The 17,660-nt window shown below is 45.8% G+C and overlaps 1 protein-coding gene across 1 annotated transcript in view; it reads right to left on the minus strand.

Moving 5' to 3' along the window:
- The window catches only part of ap3b2 (adaptor related protein complex 3 subunit beta 2), a gene marked incomplete at both ends in the record, with an annotated part of 43,197 nt that extends 26,868 nt beyond the window's left edge, over positions 1–16,329 (minus strand). Inside the window, 7 exons of the mRNA XM_080505496.1 lie at positions 1,241–1,423; positions 1,788–1,854; positions 3,041–3,201; positions 5,366–5,461; positions 5,814–5,888; positions 6,300–6,375; positions 16,055–16,329. Coding sequence (XP_080361622.1) covers positions 1,241–1,423; positions 1,788–1,854; positions 3,041–3,201; positions 5,366–5,461; positions 5,814–5,888; positions 6,300–6,375; positions 16,055–16,329 — 933 coding nt within the window. The remainder of the gene's footprint in view (positions 1–1,240; positions 1,424–1,787; positions 1,855–3,040; positions 3,202–5,365; positions 5,462–5,813; positions 5,889–6,299; positions 6,376–16,054) is intronic.
- Positions 16,330–17,660: the final 1,331 nt, after the last annotated feature.

The following is a 17,660-nucleotide window of genomic DNA, read 5'->3' on the forward strand; positions in this document are numbered from 1 at the left end:
CAGAGGTGCAAAAGAAAATAAATACGGGCGTATTGTACGGCTGCACATTCACAAAGATAGCCATGTCCAACTATAATTAATCCCCCAAAATATTCTTATTGCAACACAAGTACCTTCTGTCGCACTGTAATCTGGCCGCCATGCAATTTATATGCAAATTGGTGGAACACACACACACACACACACACACACACACACACACACACACACACACACACACACACACACACAATAGATGGGCATATTTCTTTTTTTTCTTGGTTTAGTTTGTGCACTTTTACAGCATGCAACAGAAAGTCCAACTATGACTCATACGGCATCGCAGAGTCTGGAAATAATTAGTGATAATAATTAAGAACATTTGTAATATTTGGGATATATTTATTTATTTCAGAATTTGTGCGCGCGTGTGTGTTTTTTTTTTATCATTTCAGTTTAACTGCATTAAACAAACTGACACCCGGCAAAATGATCAATCGATTCTTAAATGGAGCTTCAAAATGACGACGCTTTTAATTCAAATTGACTGTTGCTCAGATAACAAGCCGAAATTCAGGGTTTGGTCCAAGGTCTGCAAAGGGAACCGCAAACAGAAAAGGGTTATTTTACATATTTTATGAACCGTGGCACAAAATGTTCTTTCAAACGTAGATTTGATCGGTGCTGGTTTGGTAACTTCAGCACCAGGTTATTAAAGTTCAATATTCGGTAAGGCTCGTGTCGTCCTTTCATAGTTCCAGTTTCATTCGTACGAAGGGCCACAGGTACAAGTAGAAGACTCATACCAGTGTAACGCGGGTTTAGAAGACATCTTTCTGTTGTCCTCATGGTTTGACAGAATTAATAATCAAAGTTGGGGAAAAAAAGACATGTGGTATTGAATGTAGTCGGCGAAATTTCAAAAAGTTCAAGACATGCACTGCAGTGAGATTCAAGAGATCATGTTTAACCCGCGTTGAATCCAAGCAATTCTGTTTTTTTTTGTGGAAAGGTCAGCCGTACTGGAACTATAAATTAGCCATCTTGTGTTTTACAGCTGATTGGCTCGAGTTTTAGTTTCCATTTCTATTGAGCGGCACACTGGTATTACGTATCTCTCTTGCATTTCTATATGTGGAATGCCACGTATGTATATGTTTGTACGTTTGTGCTTTGCTGCGACACTAATAAAAGCTGAACTGAAGCAGACGGAGAAAAAAAAAAGAAATCCTTCGCCACCGCCTTCACTCCCGTCACTCACGTTGATGTTGGGGTTGAGGAACTGAGTCCTGGCGTAGCGCGTCAACATGTTGATGATGACCACCTGCCCCCACTCCTCCACGTCGATCAGCAGGTTGCACAGCTTCCTGTAGTTCTTGTGGATCAGGTCGATGCGCTCGGGACACACCTCCTCGAACGCCATGACCACGCTGCCCGCCACCAACTGCGGAGCCAGAGCGTAACGGCGAGCTTACAGGTGCCGTCGAAACGTCTTTTGCAAGTACAACCTTCAAGTTCGACGAGAGCTCTGAAGTCCGCAGTCCCTTTCTGCCGGTGACGCATTTTCCCTCTCAGAAACCGATTATGCGAAAAACAGCGAGAGGCGAAGGGGGGGGGGGGGGGGGACCAGTTAAACAAATGATAAGCCTTGAAACAACCCAGGCATTTAATGCAATCTGGTGCTGGGCACAGCAGCTGCTCCCGAGAGTTTTTTCCCCAATGCTTTATGTATTTGCATTTACTCTTGGGGAAAGGAGTATAAAAAAATAAATAAAAATGCTACAGGAGAAACTATTGAATCAACCCACCGTGGTTTTGTCGGCGAGGAGTTTCTCGATGACTTCAATCAGCTGGTCTTTCTGTTCCGGATCCAAGCTGAGGGGAGGAGAAGAGGAACTCACTCAAATACACCGAATCACACATTCTCGGGTAACGTGGCAACCCGTCCAATAAAAATACAGAGCCGGGAGTTATAACAGTAATGAATTTTAACGGCCGGAGCTGTGATGGCTTTTCCTGGGAGGCTTCCTTTTTAGTGCTGCGATTTCACAGCAGGTCAAACCAAACGTCCAGCAGACTGAAGGTCTGAGCTCAGTCCAGTGACCTCCAGATCAGTGTTTGAGCCAAGGCACACTTTTTTCTTTGGGAAAATCTGGAGGCACACCACCACCCGAAAATGTTAAAATGTGAAACTCTGTAGCCTATATTAACAATATAAAGTCATTCTCATCAGAGTTTTCTCATCAGGAATCAAATAAATACAGAAAAAAAGTATTTCCCAATTTCTTTTTTTTTATTTTTACTCCCTCAGTGTGAAACCTGGACCTGATGGATGAAGAGCTGAGATCCTGGTTCACATTCTTCCTTTTCAAAAACTTCTCCATCACTGTCACTGACACAGTACTTTGATACAAGTTTCGATTTCACCAGCAAAGTTCTGTGCTGCCATCTAGTGGCGAAGAGTATTGTAGCGACCACGGAGTTGGTCGCTGCAGGGCATGATGGGAGTTCAGGTTATGTGTTGCCGGAGGTTATCGAGGGTTATTGTTGGGGTTGTTCTGTGTGTTGATTTGTGCTTGTGTTGTGTTTTTGTTCCTCGGTTCAGATGTTTAATTATTTCTTCTAGTTTGGTTTGGTTTGTTGGATGTTGGTGTGCAACCATGAGTGAGAAATGTGTTGTGTGGAGTCTCATCCTGTTATGATGTTCCGGTTACGTGTGTTCATGTCAAAATAAAAGCATCTGGAGATCAGTTGGCAGAAAAGAATCTCGACTCAGAGCAATTCTTCCGCGGCAGTCGCCAGAGTATATATACATATTTACTCTGCACACTCTACACACAAATGTTTGTTTTAGAAAAAAATGTGAAATTGGATAATTTCCCAGGGCACACCTGACTAGATCTCGCGGAAACACAAGTGTGCCGCAGCACAGTGGTTGAAAAACACTGCTCGAGGTAACTGTGGGCGTCGTCACCATCGAGGACGTCTTTTGCGTTCATCGGCGGATAGCGCCGTCGCCCCGACGCCCCCGCCGTGCGGCCCGAGCCACACTTGACCGTACCTGTACAGCTTGGGGATGGCGTGGGCGGCCGTCTTCCTGACGTACGGAGACATGTCCGAGGCCGCTTCTTTGATGGCCAGCATCATGATGGGGACGATGATGGTCACGCGAATGCTGGAGAGGACGCGCAGGGCGCTGGCGCGGATCAGCTGGTTTGGGTCCTGTGAAGGAAACGGACATGTCATGAGTGCCATAGAAATTAATGGGATCGAAAATAACGTTTAATTCAAAGAGAAAATATGTTTTTTAGGTCTGATTTATAAAAATTTTTAGTGGGGAGTTGACACGACCACCCGTGCAGATGTGGATTGCGACTTTTTAAAGAACTGCACAGTCACTGTAAGATTGTAAAATGTTCATTTCTTTCTGTGCGCGTCCTGAAATAAACCTCTCGTGTCTTTTCTCCTCGCCGTGAGAATGCACGCGCACGAGGTCGCGGCTCTCGCTGGAGCGCTACAAACGACAAGAAAATATTGTCCGACAACGGAATGGAGCGCTGCCGCCATGCAACTTTCATAACGTCCACAAACAGGCTGCGCCGGTATCACTCCGCTGCATTTTGGATGACTGGACCAACACGCACACCTGAAGGCAAACACTCGTTGTGATGTCAGTCATGTTTCTGTGTTTGAAGGGGGGGGGGGGGGGGGGCAGGACTCTGCCAGGCTGCCCACAGCCTCTTCCCCGAGGCGTAGGACACATAATGAAACTCTCTTTGTGTTAACGTGTTGCTGCTTCCACTGGTTTGATCTCCCTCCCTCATCTAGGTTCAACACATGCCTCTTTATTTGGAAGCAGTCCAGCACAGTATTTCACTCAACGTCTGATTCAGTTCACACAATGGACTTAAAGTCCGAGTGAAACGAAAATTCGACCTCCAAAACACTCTGGCTGTCGCTTCTAGGGACATTTTTTTATGCTAACTGGCCGAAGGGTAAAATGTTAAAACAAGGCAATCTGCGAGAAAATAGCCGATAAACAGCTGCTGGGCGGAGCTTCTGACAATAATAGAGTGACGTCACTGGATGTGCACACGCCCAAGTTGTGTTTACATTATGGAGGATCAGAGTTTTGACGACGAAGAGGCTGAATTTAACCATATTTCATCATCATCATCATTTCAACCCCAGTGATTGATGAAGAAGACACAGAATGTGTCGTTCTGCCATCGGTGACCCCGTCTGGAACATGTTTGAGGAAGCAGAAGACGGTTCGTCCTCGTCTCCTCAGCCTCAGCAGCCGCCAGTTTTCACCGCGGCTTTGAGGCGTCCTGACTTTTGGCAGAACAACCCGGCTTCCTGGATCACATTGAAGCGCTTTTCCAACTGCGCGGAATCACCGAAGAGTCCAGGTATTACTTGATCGTCTACTAGCCGCCCGAGCTAGCAGCTCCCACTAGCCGCCCGAGCTAGCTTCTCCTGCTCGCCGCTAGCTGCGCGAGCTAGCGGCTCCCGCTAGCCGCTCCCACCACCTGTGCTCCTTTTCTCCTCTCTCGGTCTCTTCCAGGCTCAATCTTTCGTCAAGGCTCATAAAACGCCGACTATAACTTCAGAACACTGTTAAAACTTGGATATTTAAGAGGGAAACAAGCCAATGTAAACACAACAGATGGAGATCTGCACATCTCTTGACGTCACGCCCACGAAGGATTCCCCCGACTTCCTCGGCTGGAGATTCAAAATTCAAATAACTTTGTTATGCGACAACAGAGGTGGGGCAGAGTCGGAGAAACCTTAGAAGTAGAACCCCAACTATCGTTTTTTGCAAAGTAGTGTTTTACATTTCACTAGGACTTGAACAACGCAGTCGCACCCGTGTTAACAATCGCACAACTGTGAGCACCGTTGGGATTCTGAAGGGTCTCTGTGACTCCCCATCCAACAGGATTGCTCCAAAACCACAGATGTCCACAACCTGTTGCTTTATTATGTTTTGACCGTGTATAAAAACCTGCTGTAATGAGAGGATTTCCTCGGCTGGCACGTCACGACTTCTGTTTGTAGACTTCATTAAAATACATCTTCTCTGTCTTGTACCTCAAATTTTGACTGTCGACCACCCATTTCCTATATTTTTTTTACCAAAGTCTCATATATTTGCTGTAATGCTCCAGTCTGACTGATAACTTCCTCCAACAACTCTACATTCTTATGCTGGAGGAGCCTCTCTTTGCAGCTGATCCCGCGTAATGATGACTGCAGGACAAAGCAGCTCGGAAATGCAAATTGAATCAACGGGCAAAACAACAAACGGGAAGCGCAGCCTCGCGGCACGAATGTGCACTGGAACACGCTTCCTGCTGCATCGACCGCTGCTTCGCTGTACCTTCAGGCCTCGCTGGAACGTGGAAATGGACAGCAGAGCCAGATCCTGCTGCTCCTCGGCGTAACGCACCAAGTAGACGTACACCAGCTTCTTCACCTGCAGGGAGGAAACAGCGAGCGAGCGGAGAAATGGACCCATAAAAAATCCCACAATTTTGTACATCGGTTCAATTATTTCCTCTGAGATAAATCTGAATGGAAGCGATAAAGCACAGTGATAAAAAAAAAAAAAAAAAAAACAACTCTCCAAAAGAGGAGGAGAAAATTGCAATTTTGTTTAGGCCCGATAAAGCTAAACCTCCCCCTCGGGGCTTTCCAGAAAGCAACAAGAGACAAATGAGCATAAATTAGCCAAAAAAAGTTTCATTTCAGAACGTAAAATAAAAAAATAAAAAAAATAACACAGCTTATAATACGTGAAGGGACATAAAACGGGGCTCATTTCAAACCTCGATGTTTTTGCAGGCCACGTTTTTCACCACAGCAGGGAAGAGATCCGATGCATTTTTACCCCTGGCGATCATCTGCAAGCACAATTAGCCAAGGTCACATTTCTGGGGGAAAAAATACAAAAATCTCACTTATTTGCAAGGAGAATTTATTTATTTCAATTCAAGCCACTTTTGATGATTTTTGGGGTTTTATTTTTCTGTCCTTGTCGCGCCGGTGAATGAAAAGACGGGCGCGAAGCTTCAGAAGGAGGATTTTGAATATTTAACAGGCGGCTTCACCACCGGAGTCAAAACGCCGCCGCTAATCTCGTAACGGAGCGGTGAAATGACAGCGTGGGGCCTCGTGTGCAGAAAAGGGCTCTGGTTCTCTTGAGAGCCACATGTTGCGTTTATAACCGTTGGCTTCCGCTGCCTGGAACCCGCTGGGCGGCCATTTATTCACCGACCAGTGAATTCCAGAAGCAAACATTTAGTTCTACTCACGGCCACGATGCGCTTCATTGCCTCCAGCTTCAGTGAGTCTTTGTTGGAGTCCAGCATCTCTTTCAAGTCGTCGTGTCTGTTGGGGAAGGAAAACGTGGGCAATGAGCTCAGGCCGCGTTGGAAAATACCCAGAAACACCGTCTCCCGTCTCCCCGCATTTCCATTCACAGCTCAGGACTGATCAAAGTCTGCCGAGTCTGACCCAGAAATTATTCTCTTTGAAGTCTAAAAATCTGGCAAAAATATGGAAACCTTTCAACGGGCGGCGCATTAAAGGTGGGTAATTGGAAAGTGGAAAAAAAACATAATTTTGATCTCTCGTGGGCAGAATGAGGAGGATTCCTTTGGAACAACAGAAAAAACACACATCGATCTTTTAAGATAATCAGAAAAATCTGTATTAGGAATGAAGTTCTTTGAAGGAAAATGCGACATGTCAAACTAAACGATGGAGCAGTAAAGGCGAGTCCTCAGACCGGAGTATGCAGCAACATACAAAAACACTATGATGCACTTTGTGTTGTGAGGCTGTTTCAATTGGAACCAACATTAACTTCTGCAGCAGCTCGTCCACTGGATGGAATAATGCCGCGGCTGATCAGGATCCTGTTTCACGGTGCAGTTAGCGCCCTGATCATCACGACAATTATCAGGCTAATGGGAGAATTTGAGCGCGGAGCTGAAGGGTAAAGCGCTCGTTTCCTGATCCTCTGAGCTTTGATGAGTCGCTTTTTCATACAGATTGGCTTTCCATTGCTCAGTGCCGTTTTATCCTCAGCCTGAGGTCAACTCCACCTCCCAATCCACCGACGCTGGCTGGAGGAAAGAAATAAAACATGAGTTGAACCTCATGTACTTGGAATGGGAGAAAATTAGGATCCATCATGAGTTATGATTTTAGAGCTATATAATGATAACAGCTAACCTGTACTCTCACACTATTGTGATTTTTTTTTTTTATCTGAGTCCAATCAGGAAGTGCAAAAAGGCTAATGCTAATGTCAATGCTAACACTAAGAACAAGTTGAACCAGAGATGTGCATAATCCAACTTGTAATTTGATTTAATAGATATTTTGTTCACATTACCCCGTCTTCTTTGTCAAACCTGGAACAAGTATAAAGACAGTGTTGCTCTAAAGGAGGACGTGTCAGCAAAAGCTAGTTAGCAAATACTGTATTTTCGTTGAAAGCATCATATTATGTTAAATAGAATATAAAAAAGCAGAGAGCCTGTGTTAAACCAACTTGACATGAAGCCAAAAACCATAACAAAAAGTAAACCCCAATAACTAATGCTGGACATAAAAAGAAGCTCTAATGCTAAAATAGTAACACACATCCAGGCTTCAGGGATCACAATTGAAGCTTTTCACTAAATCTATAAGAGCTATAAGATTTAATTAATCTCATTTATAGCATTTAGTCATTAATCTGTACAGTAAAATACAGAAGGCACATTGTGATGTCTTAACGACGGCATATTTATTACCTCGTGTTGTTTATCCTGCTTTATTTAAGTGCTCTAAACAACATTTTACTTTTAATTAGTATCTCCAGTCAAATTCATATCAAAAGAGATGCGTCACTGTAGCTTCTCCTTCATCACTGTCGCCACTATTTCAGTCTTGGATGTTTCCCAATCGTTCACGTAACTCCCCTTTCCACAGGCGAGCGTAACCCTGTTAGCGCGTGAGCGTCGAGCCTCGTTCATCCATCATCCCCCGACAGAGACGACGAGACCATACGCATGTCGGAAACCAGATCCTTGTCTGGGTGGATTCAGGCCGACATCTCCACCCTGCAGCAATACAAACACGCGTCAACAGCACTGAAAAACGCCGTCTCTGCCAAAGCTGCGAACGGCGGCGACGCTAGGATCTCCGCCGCTGCCAAGACAAACACGGAGGAGCGACTGAATGGAGAAACGTTGATCATTGACGAGGCGCGAACAAACACCATTAAGAAAGAAACAATACTGTATCTCATCAGTGTGAAGAGAAGTACACACATTTCTTGGGAAATATATTTTTCTGATATAGTTTTATTCTATCCTGGTGTGAAAACGCCCTTAAGTACAATCCACCGCTACAAAACAAAGACATCCATGTCCATGAATTAGTCATTCAACAAAACGATATCATCAAAATAGGAAGAATCTGAGAGATAAAGTCAAACAGTACAAAAATAAATCCCTTTGAATGTTGAGATGTTGAATTAACCATAACACATGATAGAACTCGTCACATCGATGAGACGCGGAGTGTTTTTAAGCCGGATCAATACAGTGGTTAAAAAAACCACCCGGAGCCCCGGAGCTTAAGAGTCGGCCCTGAAGGTCGACTCTCCTCCTGCAGGTTTCAGGTTTGATCCCGGCTCCACGACACGGGACTCGAAAACGTTTTCCACCAGCACCATGGCAACACATTCATTCGAATCAAGTGTGCAGGAAGAATGACACTTGATTTCAAACAGGGAGACTTTGTGGCGTCACTGGGAGGCGTAGGGGGTAAAGGGTGGGGTCTGAGTGGCAGTGGGCGGGGCTGATTTAATAGCAGCACATTTCACCATCCCCCCCCCCCCCCCCCCCCCTCCCCCCTTCAACTAGTTTCCAAGGCAACAGAGGATGCAATGAGATGTGGTTAAATGATTTCCTGCCTTCCTGCAGAGTTTTTGTTGGTCATTGTTTCCTGCCGATGTTTTCACGTGGGACCGAAGGACACGACGACGGACGGTGGCCAAGATCGCGCACACACACACACACACACACACACACACACACACACACACACACACACACACACACACAAACACACGCACACACACACACACACACACACACACACACACACACACACACACACACACACACACACACACACACACAAAACAAATCAGGCACTTATTCATACAAAAACAAATTAAGGTAAAGTGATTTCACCAAATTGGTGATCTTTCATAATTTGTCATCAGATGTGAGAATGTTCAGCCAACGCAGTTTAAAGTGTTGAGGAATTGTGCAGCGTCTCCCCACTTCCTGTTTCCAGCAGGTGGCGCTATGCCCGATTCTTGTAACTGCCACTTATTCTACCCTCTGAGGGAAGACACAAACTCTCCAAAACTACCAGACTGAAAAACACACTGTGCCCCCAAGCACCCCCACCAGCAATCCCCTTAGCTCTAATTTGTTGTATTTACTTTCAGAAATTCTTGATTTGTATTCAGGGTGGCAGTGTGGACTGTGTGAGGTCGATCGTAGAAATAAGCACAGATTCAAAATGAGGTTGTTTGTAAAGCCTTGTTGGCGATATAAGCATTACTGGGTGGGTTTCCAACTTCAGTGACCCAGTGGAAGTTTGATTATATCTTATATTTTGGTTAATGTGTTGGGATATATAACATCTTTCATCAGTTTCAGTTACATAGCAGTGTGTGTGTGTGTGTGTGTGTGTGTGTTTGCTCTGCTTTCGACTCCGTCCAGCATCAAAGTGTAAATAATTGCATTGCCTCAACAAATAACATGGCTGGCTCAGTCACGCCACTTCAAAACCTAAAATTCATCAAAGGCCGTCAAATAAAAAAAAAAATAAAAAAAAACCTGTCAGTGAGGATTATTTTTGGAACGCGAGCAGAAAACTGATGCCGGTTTTCTTGGTTACAAACATGTGGCTGTGCATCAGAACCAATTAAAAAATGAACTTCAAGAGATTGCGAGTGTAATTTGCCCAAAGCACAAAGGGCCCAGATGGGAGGATGAGGATCCCTATAATGCCGAGTTCTGGCTGAAGACGCCGCTCCCACTGCTTCATTATTTTCCACTGTGAAACGGCGAGGAAGGGTTGCAGCCCCTGGCCACGACTCCAGGAGGACGAGCATCTCTATCAACACATTTTGGTTTAGTTCTGCATGAAAGATCCCCACATCGACTGCCTCTGATGCGCATTTCTGAAGCAGAACGACACAATAACACAGCAAACAGTGGTGACGGGACCATCAGCCCCGGGTTCGTGACAAATAACGCGGAAAAAAAAAACCCAGAAGCACAGCTCTGGTTGTGAATCTGCAAAGCGGGAGTTGTACGCATCAATGCTTCAAGACATTTGGCAGCACGTTAAAAAAAACACAGTGACACTGCCGACACGAAGGTGAAGTGTTTATTAGGTGCTGTGAAGAAGGATGTATAGCTACTGGAGGTGAACCAACTGTCGTTATGGTTCTGCCTCTGGGAGGCCAGGCCTTTCCCACTCCGTTGGTTCAGGGAGAGCAAAGCCTCGCTGGAGGCGCCAGAGAGAAGTCTGGTAAGTACGGAAGACACCAAGATTCAACTTCTGGGAGCCTTAAAAGGGTTCGGGTGAAATGGTGGGATTAATCCTTTGGCACAGCGCTTTGCGTCGTGGTAGGATTGGTCCTCTATTTGAGTTTGGACTGGTTGTTCCTGAGTGGAGTTTAACCCCCCCCCCCCTGTGTTTAATTCCTATGGGTTCCCCGGTTCAGAGTCCAGAGATATTTGTTTGAGGCCAATTGAACAGAAAGTGTCCTTCTACCAGCCCTATAGGGAGCTGGACAGTAATGGACGGATGGATATTCAATGAGATTCTTTATTGAATCCCTCAAGTGGATGTTGGAGAAACGTTCAAAATAAAAAATAGAATTACAGATGAGAAAAAGATTCATTCTCCGTGAACAATTAACCAGTGTTTTGTGTCACTGTGTGAGTTTTGAGGGCGAATATTTCAAAAGTACAGCGATACTTTGCTCACATGATGTAACGTCACTCACATGTGGAAACAATGAATGCCTTCAGGACAACTCACACTCATCGATTGAGTCCATTTGCCTTCATCAATATGGAAAACGTTGTGTGTGTGTAATATTGTCTGTGTTTGTTCCATATCGTCCTCCACAACATTGTGAAACTTGGTCTACAGCAGGCAACACTTCAGAGTTAAGCCTCTGGAAACCGCCGCCGTCGTCGCGCTAACTTTGCTTTACATCAGTGAAAACTCTGCTCCCCTTTCCGACGTTACACCGGAGACTTCTCATGAATCTCATGAATGTAGATGGGAAACATTTGACACCAAATGAGCAGGTGGAAGCCGTCGTCTCACTCGGAATCAGCCTCTGAGAACCACGACTAACATTTGTCTCAGTCCATGTTGTGAATGCTGAGAATCCAAACCAGAGGTTATTAAAATGTAACCCGATCAAGGAGGGCAGGAACCTCTGAAATCATTCCGGCGAATCCTCTGGGAACCCAGACTGAAATGTTGACTCGTCACACAGGATGAGAGGAAACCGTTGTTTCGTTGTCTGGAAGCCATAAACCACGTTTAACACGTAATGACGACACGACGAGGGTCAGGAGACGTTAGGGTTCATCCTCTGGGGACCACAAACTCTTCCAACTTGCGTGCAGATCAGGTCGGTCGCTAAAAACGGACCGAGATTGTTTCATCCTGCAGAGCTGCCACTACAAAGCTTGACGTTTGATTGTCGGGACTATTTCTGGACTCGTTTCTGAAAAGACATTCATAAACCGCACTCAACCTGTGAGTTCTTCCTTTTCTTTCATGACACGGTTGCTTTAAAACCGTGACGCCACGTCACAGACGTGTTCACCTTTTCCTCCCGACTTGTAAAGTCGTTTATTTCTGTTCTCTAACTCAGTGTTTTTCAACCTTTTTTGAGCCAAGGCACACTTTTTTGTTTGGAAAAATCTCGAAGCACACCACCACCCGAAAATGTTAAAATTTTAAACTCTGTAGCCTATATGAACAATATAAAGTAATTCTCATCAAGAAATCAGAAAAAAAGTATTTCCCAATTTCTTTTTTTAATTTTTACTCCCTCAGTGTGAAACCTGGACCTGATGGATGAAGAGCCGAGATCCTGGTTCGTATTCTTCCTTTTCAAAAACTTCTCCATCACTGTCACTGACACAGTACTTTGATACAAGATGGGAGCAGTCGCAGGTGGTGGTGATTAACCAGACTGACGTCTGTCAGTTTCGATTTCAACGGCAAAGTTGTGTGCTGCCATCTATTGGCGAAGAGTATTGTAGCGATCACGGAGTTGGTCGCTGCAGGGCATGATGGGAGTTCAGGTTATGTGTTGCCAGAGGTTATCGAGGGTTATTGTTGGGGTTGTTGTGTGTGTTGATTTGTGGTGATTAACGAGACTGACGTCTTTCAGTTTCGATTTCAACGGCAAAGTTCTGTGCTGCCATCTATTGGCGAAGAGTATTTATACATGATTACTCTGCAACACACTGCTCTCACAGCTGACAGCAGCTCTGAGAGCAAATGTTTTTTTTAGAAAAAAATGTGAAATTGGATACTTTCCCACGGCACACCTGACTATATCTCGCGGAAACACCAGTGTGCCGCGGCACAGTGGTTGAAAAACACTGGTCTTACTGTTACCAAACAATCATTTACAAGACCGACAAATTAGTGATTTATGATCAACAGGCCAAGCTGTCGAGTGAAATTTAACATTTTTTTTACACTCACTTTATTGCGTCTGCCCCCCCCCCCCCCCCCATCCCCCACCACCACCACCCCCCGCACAGCGAGCGACGAGACGTCAGGAGAAACCAGCCAAGCAAATGATTCATGTGTTTTACAGACCGTGTTAATTAACCATCCCGATCAGGACGTCTAATTAATAAAATGACGGGGATTCATGCGACTTGTTTGATGACAAACAAGCCTTTCAGAGCGTCTAATTAAAACCGGCCCGCTGAAAACGTTCATTACGTTCGCCAAACATTCGACCCGTCAGAGGAATCATCTGACGTCTTGCCGCCTCGGCTGGCGCTGGTGGAGAGGGAACCGGGAGGAAACGACCATTTCGAGGTCTTCTTCTGAGCAAAGTGGGATTCGATGGAAACGGAATAGTCACTGAAACACCAAAACAGGACGTGGCACCGCAGAGATTCGGGCGAGGAGCAGCAGCAGGACGAATCTGCAGTGGATCAGGTTTCCCCAACCTGATCTTTGGTTTTGGGAGAAATGAAATAATTCAAGTTTCTTGCTTTTTCAGTGCTTCACCACAGCAAAGTGTTGTAACTTGGCACAGTGGACTCCATAATACGGAAGAAGAACTTTCTTAAACTAGACTTTAATGCAAATATGTATGGTTGGTATTTCAAAAAAGTGACATTAAAAGCTATAAAGTGCTAAAAGAAAATTATTATATGGCTAAAAACACCTGAAATGACTAAAAATTACAAGAAATTCCCAAGAAATAAAAAAAAAAAAAACTAAACTAAAATTGCGATAAAGTAGAAAATGAAAAACAGCCCAAATGGCTATAACTGGTAAAATAGTTGGAATAGATCCAACTAAATAATAAAACAAGTGATGAAGCTCGATGGCCAATACAGTGAAGAGTGTGAAAAAAAATACAAAAATTCTAATGAAACAAAAACTCTGAAATATTCGTTATGATACTTGATGAGCATGAGAAATGACTGCTATTTATAGACAATTTATTGTCAACGTTATGAGCTGCGTTATCTTTATTCCAAAAGGTTCAACATGTTTCGCTGCCTTTTGTGGAAATTGGCCAGATTGTCTCCTGGTCATGATACTTGCAGGGCCCCTTGATCTACTGCAGCCTCTGGCTATTAAAACCCGCTCGTTGGGAGTGTGATGGATTTCCACAGGAACCTGCATTATCTCCAGAGCGAAGCTTCATCTTGAGCAGCGGCGGGGGAAAACGACCCGCCGGCCCGGCTGCTTCCCAGAGGACCGGCGGTAATTCTACACCGCCCTGCGTTTCTCCAATTTCCCCCGGATTGTGTCGCCGTCCTGCCCCAAACCAGCGGCTGAATTCACAAACAGCTCTGAATTATTGAACCCTCCACGGTGCTCCGAGCTTCACGGGCGGTCCGGTTACCTGCCGCCAAAGCCGAGAGGCCGGCGCCACCCTTCAGGCCTCCGACAGAAGCGGGCCGGCCGTTCGGTGGCTTTGGCCAAAAAGCCCGAACGCGTGAAAATGTATTTGCATGAACGTCGGCTGAGCCGAGGAGTCGCTGCTCGCATCTCTAAGCAGCTGGTTAGTCTGTTTTACATAAGCCGTCTCTTTCTGGTCGCTCTCCACGGAGGGGGATGTAGAAGTTGCCTCTGAAACCCACCAGAACTGCTCTTCAGCTCGCCTCTCATCTCGGAACATTAAAAGAGACGACTGCAGCTTGTAGCTGTGACCCAATAAAATCCACATTATGCCTCTCTTGAAGTCAATCTATTCCTGAGCAGAGCTATATTTGTTTTGTTTTTTAATTTTGGGAGGTACGCAGTCTAATTAATTAGATTTGCGTGTACAGCCTCTGCGTGATCCAGAGGGTCTACTTCCTCTGATGGAACGACACGAACTGAGAGAAGCGATGGGACTCTCACACGTTACAGCCGTGCCTCATATAAAAGGTTTTCATTTCACAGAATAGCTTTCTTTTTCCTTTGCGTGAACCTATTTCTTGTTCTTGTTTGTAGTTCCATCATTTAGGGGTATTTGGCTTTTAAAAACTGTTTGACATGTTGCATTCTAGATGTTGGAAAGTCACAAACTCCAAATGTTGCATGACGTTTTCTCTGGATCCGTTATTTCCACAGTGAAACGCTATCAGGAAAATGCAATTTGCTAATGAAAACCACACCTTCTTCTTCTTCTTTTGGGTTTAGCAGCAGTTTGCATCCATAAAGTTGCTTTAACGGCGCTTTTTTCAACCCTGATGACCGTTTCCCTTCTTGAAAAACCAAACCTGCCATAAAACTGCTGCAGAATTTAAATAAAATGCACGTATCCCATGGAGTTTTGTCATTAAGGTTAGCCATCCATTGGGAGCGAGAAACAGTATCATGTTTCTCTTTGTGGTACGTCAGGCTAAATCATAAAATACAAGGAAAAGTACAATTTCAACATTATATTGATGTAAACAATGCTGAAAAAAGCATTGAGATGTCTAGAACACATGACTTCCATTTGCTTGTATGTTTTAGAATTTAGCAAAAAAAAAAAGAATGAGTCAGCATTCTGCTATTTTGGCTTAATCGGCCCAAAAAAAATCATAAATACCTTTGAGCAAAGTGTTTCCACTCAAGCAACGGTTGCCAAGTTAATGCTGTTGAGCAGACAGGATTTCTGCAACCGTCCAACATGCTTGTTGTTCACATTCACTGTGGATTAGCTGCTAATGCTACTTTCTAGCCTTTAACGTAGCAACAGTTGCTCTCAACGTTACACGTCTCCACTTTAATATCATTGCATTACTCGTCAATAAATTGAAGTTAAGTATTTCTCGTTGATCGTTACGCGTTGTAAGGTCCAGTGTGGTAGACAAGTGTGATATATGAGAGCCCCGCTCGACATAAAGAACAAATAATAAACCTCACAACAACAGTCCAGGGCAGGTTTCTGTCAGATTAGGTTACAAACAGCAAGGTGCCTGCAAAAATAAGAGGATTTTGGGGTTTTTTCACGTGTGAACCCAATCTCCGTCTGCTTATCGTAAATATAACATCGTCAGCATATTTTGTAATGTGTTGTCATGACTAGCAAAGCAGTGGTTCTGAAACTCTGACGGCTCCAGGCGGGTCGTGAGTTCAGAACTGGAGGCGGGTAAAACAAAGGTTGAGCGCCGCCACCCGTCTTGTTCGTTGTTGGCAGGATTTAGAGAATATTACATATGAATCGACTTTTACTTTTAATGCAAGTTGATGAACCGCGGAGCCGAACGAGCCCGGGTGACCCTACCGCAGCGGTTGAGTTTGGAAAGTGCCACCTCCGCCACCTTCCTCCTGCAAGCCTCGGTCCTCGTGCTCCCCTCCTCCTCCACCTCCACCTCCACCTCCACCTCGGAGGTGGCGCAGCTCGTCGGGCTGGAGGGCGTTGTACCATCCCTGCTGAGCGTTGTCGGGGCTCAGCACGGGGCTCTTGTCCTCCTCCTGGCCCTGGACCTGACTCTGCACCGTCTTCACGATGTTCACGGCGTTCACCGGCAGCTGCAGCAGCTTCTGCATGGTCGTCATGGTCACAACTTCAGCCGTCTCTCAACCTGTGGGATCCTGGAGCGGTGTGACGGGGAGACGGCGGGTGGGGGGTGGAGGGGGGGGTTTCACTGGACGGCGGTTAATCACTTGGAACGTCTCCTCCTGAGACCGGCGGAATCAGCTTCTCTTGACGTGTCACGCCTTCCCTTCAGACGTGGGTGAACGTTGCAGTCCTCTTCATGACTGCCGTGGAAAGACGGCTGCTCTCCTCCTGCTGCCCCGGGGTCTGTAATCCAAATCCAGCGGGGCTCCGGAGGGCTGGGTCTTCTGCTTCTTCACCCTCCGCCTGCCTCCCGTTCCTGCTGAGTCGGTGCGCAGCCAGTGAAGCGGCGAGGCTTCAGCCGCTCAGTAAATGGATGCTCGGCGGCGGAAGGAGGGGCGTTGGAGTCCTGTTTGCCTCCCTCCCCCCCCCCCCCTCCCCTCTCCTCCCCTCCCCTCCCCTCTCCTCCGCTGACTCCTCCCGCTGCTCATGTGCTCCCCGTCGCCGCCGCCGCACCAGCTCTCCCGTCGTCTCTCGCTCTCTCGACAAGGCGTGATTACAGCCACGCTCTTTCAACAAATGGCACAGCCTCTCCCATCTATTGCCACGTTCCCGCACCCCTCCCTCCTTCTCCTCCTCCTCCTCCTCCCTTCACGCTTGTCATCTTTGCTCCCGAGTCGTCACGTTTAACGGAGAGCAATCTCTCCTCCACTCTCGCCCCCGTCCGTCCTGGCTTCACCCGGACTGATTCCCAGCCAGCGATCCGTCGTCGATACCCGGCAGACGCGCTGAAGAATCCTTCACTCCATTTCAAAAACCGTCCCTTCTTATTCATTTTTAATAATCTGCCTTGGTGCCTTTTTTTTTTTTCTTCTCATCCCTCTCCTCTTATGTGACTCAGCTTTCTTGGCAGTGTCGTGATGAGGACGACTCTCTCTCTCTCTCTCTCTATGTCTCTCTCTCTCTCACTCTCTCTCCCACTCTGTTTCTTTTAGCCTCGGATCAAAATAAGAGCCTTGATACCGCACTTCGCATACGTTGTGTCTGTGATCGCAGTCCCAATCTGTTGACATTTAACAAAGAGGCTTAATGTGATTGTTCACCTTATCGATTGATCAGGGGGGAAACAGCCCTGGAGGGTCACCAGCTTTTACACAGAATCACAGTGAAGGTGTATGAGACCAAACAGCTGCTTTTTGACACTTCCCAACAAATCAAACTGGCCTGGAGCCAATAAACATGTTCAATCCTCAAAAAGTTGGATTGAAATTGTTGCTGTATACCACAACGGTACCTCCTTCTGCATTAGAATGGTTCATACTTTCTTTTA

This window comes from Blennius ocellaris (genome assembly GCF_963422515.1).
Source record: "Blennius ocellaris genome assembly, chromosome: 11".
In the NCBI taxonomy this organism is placed as follows: Eukaryota; Metazoa; Chordata; class Actinopteri; order Blenniiformes; family Blenniidae; genus Blennius; species Blennius ocellaris.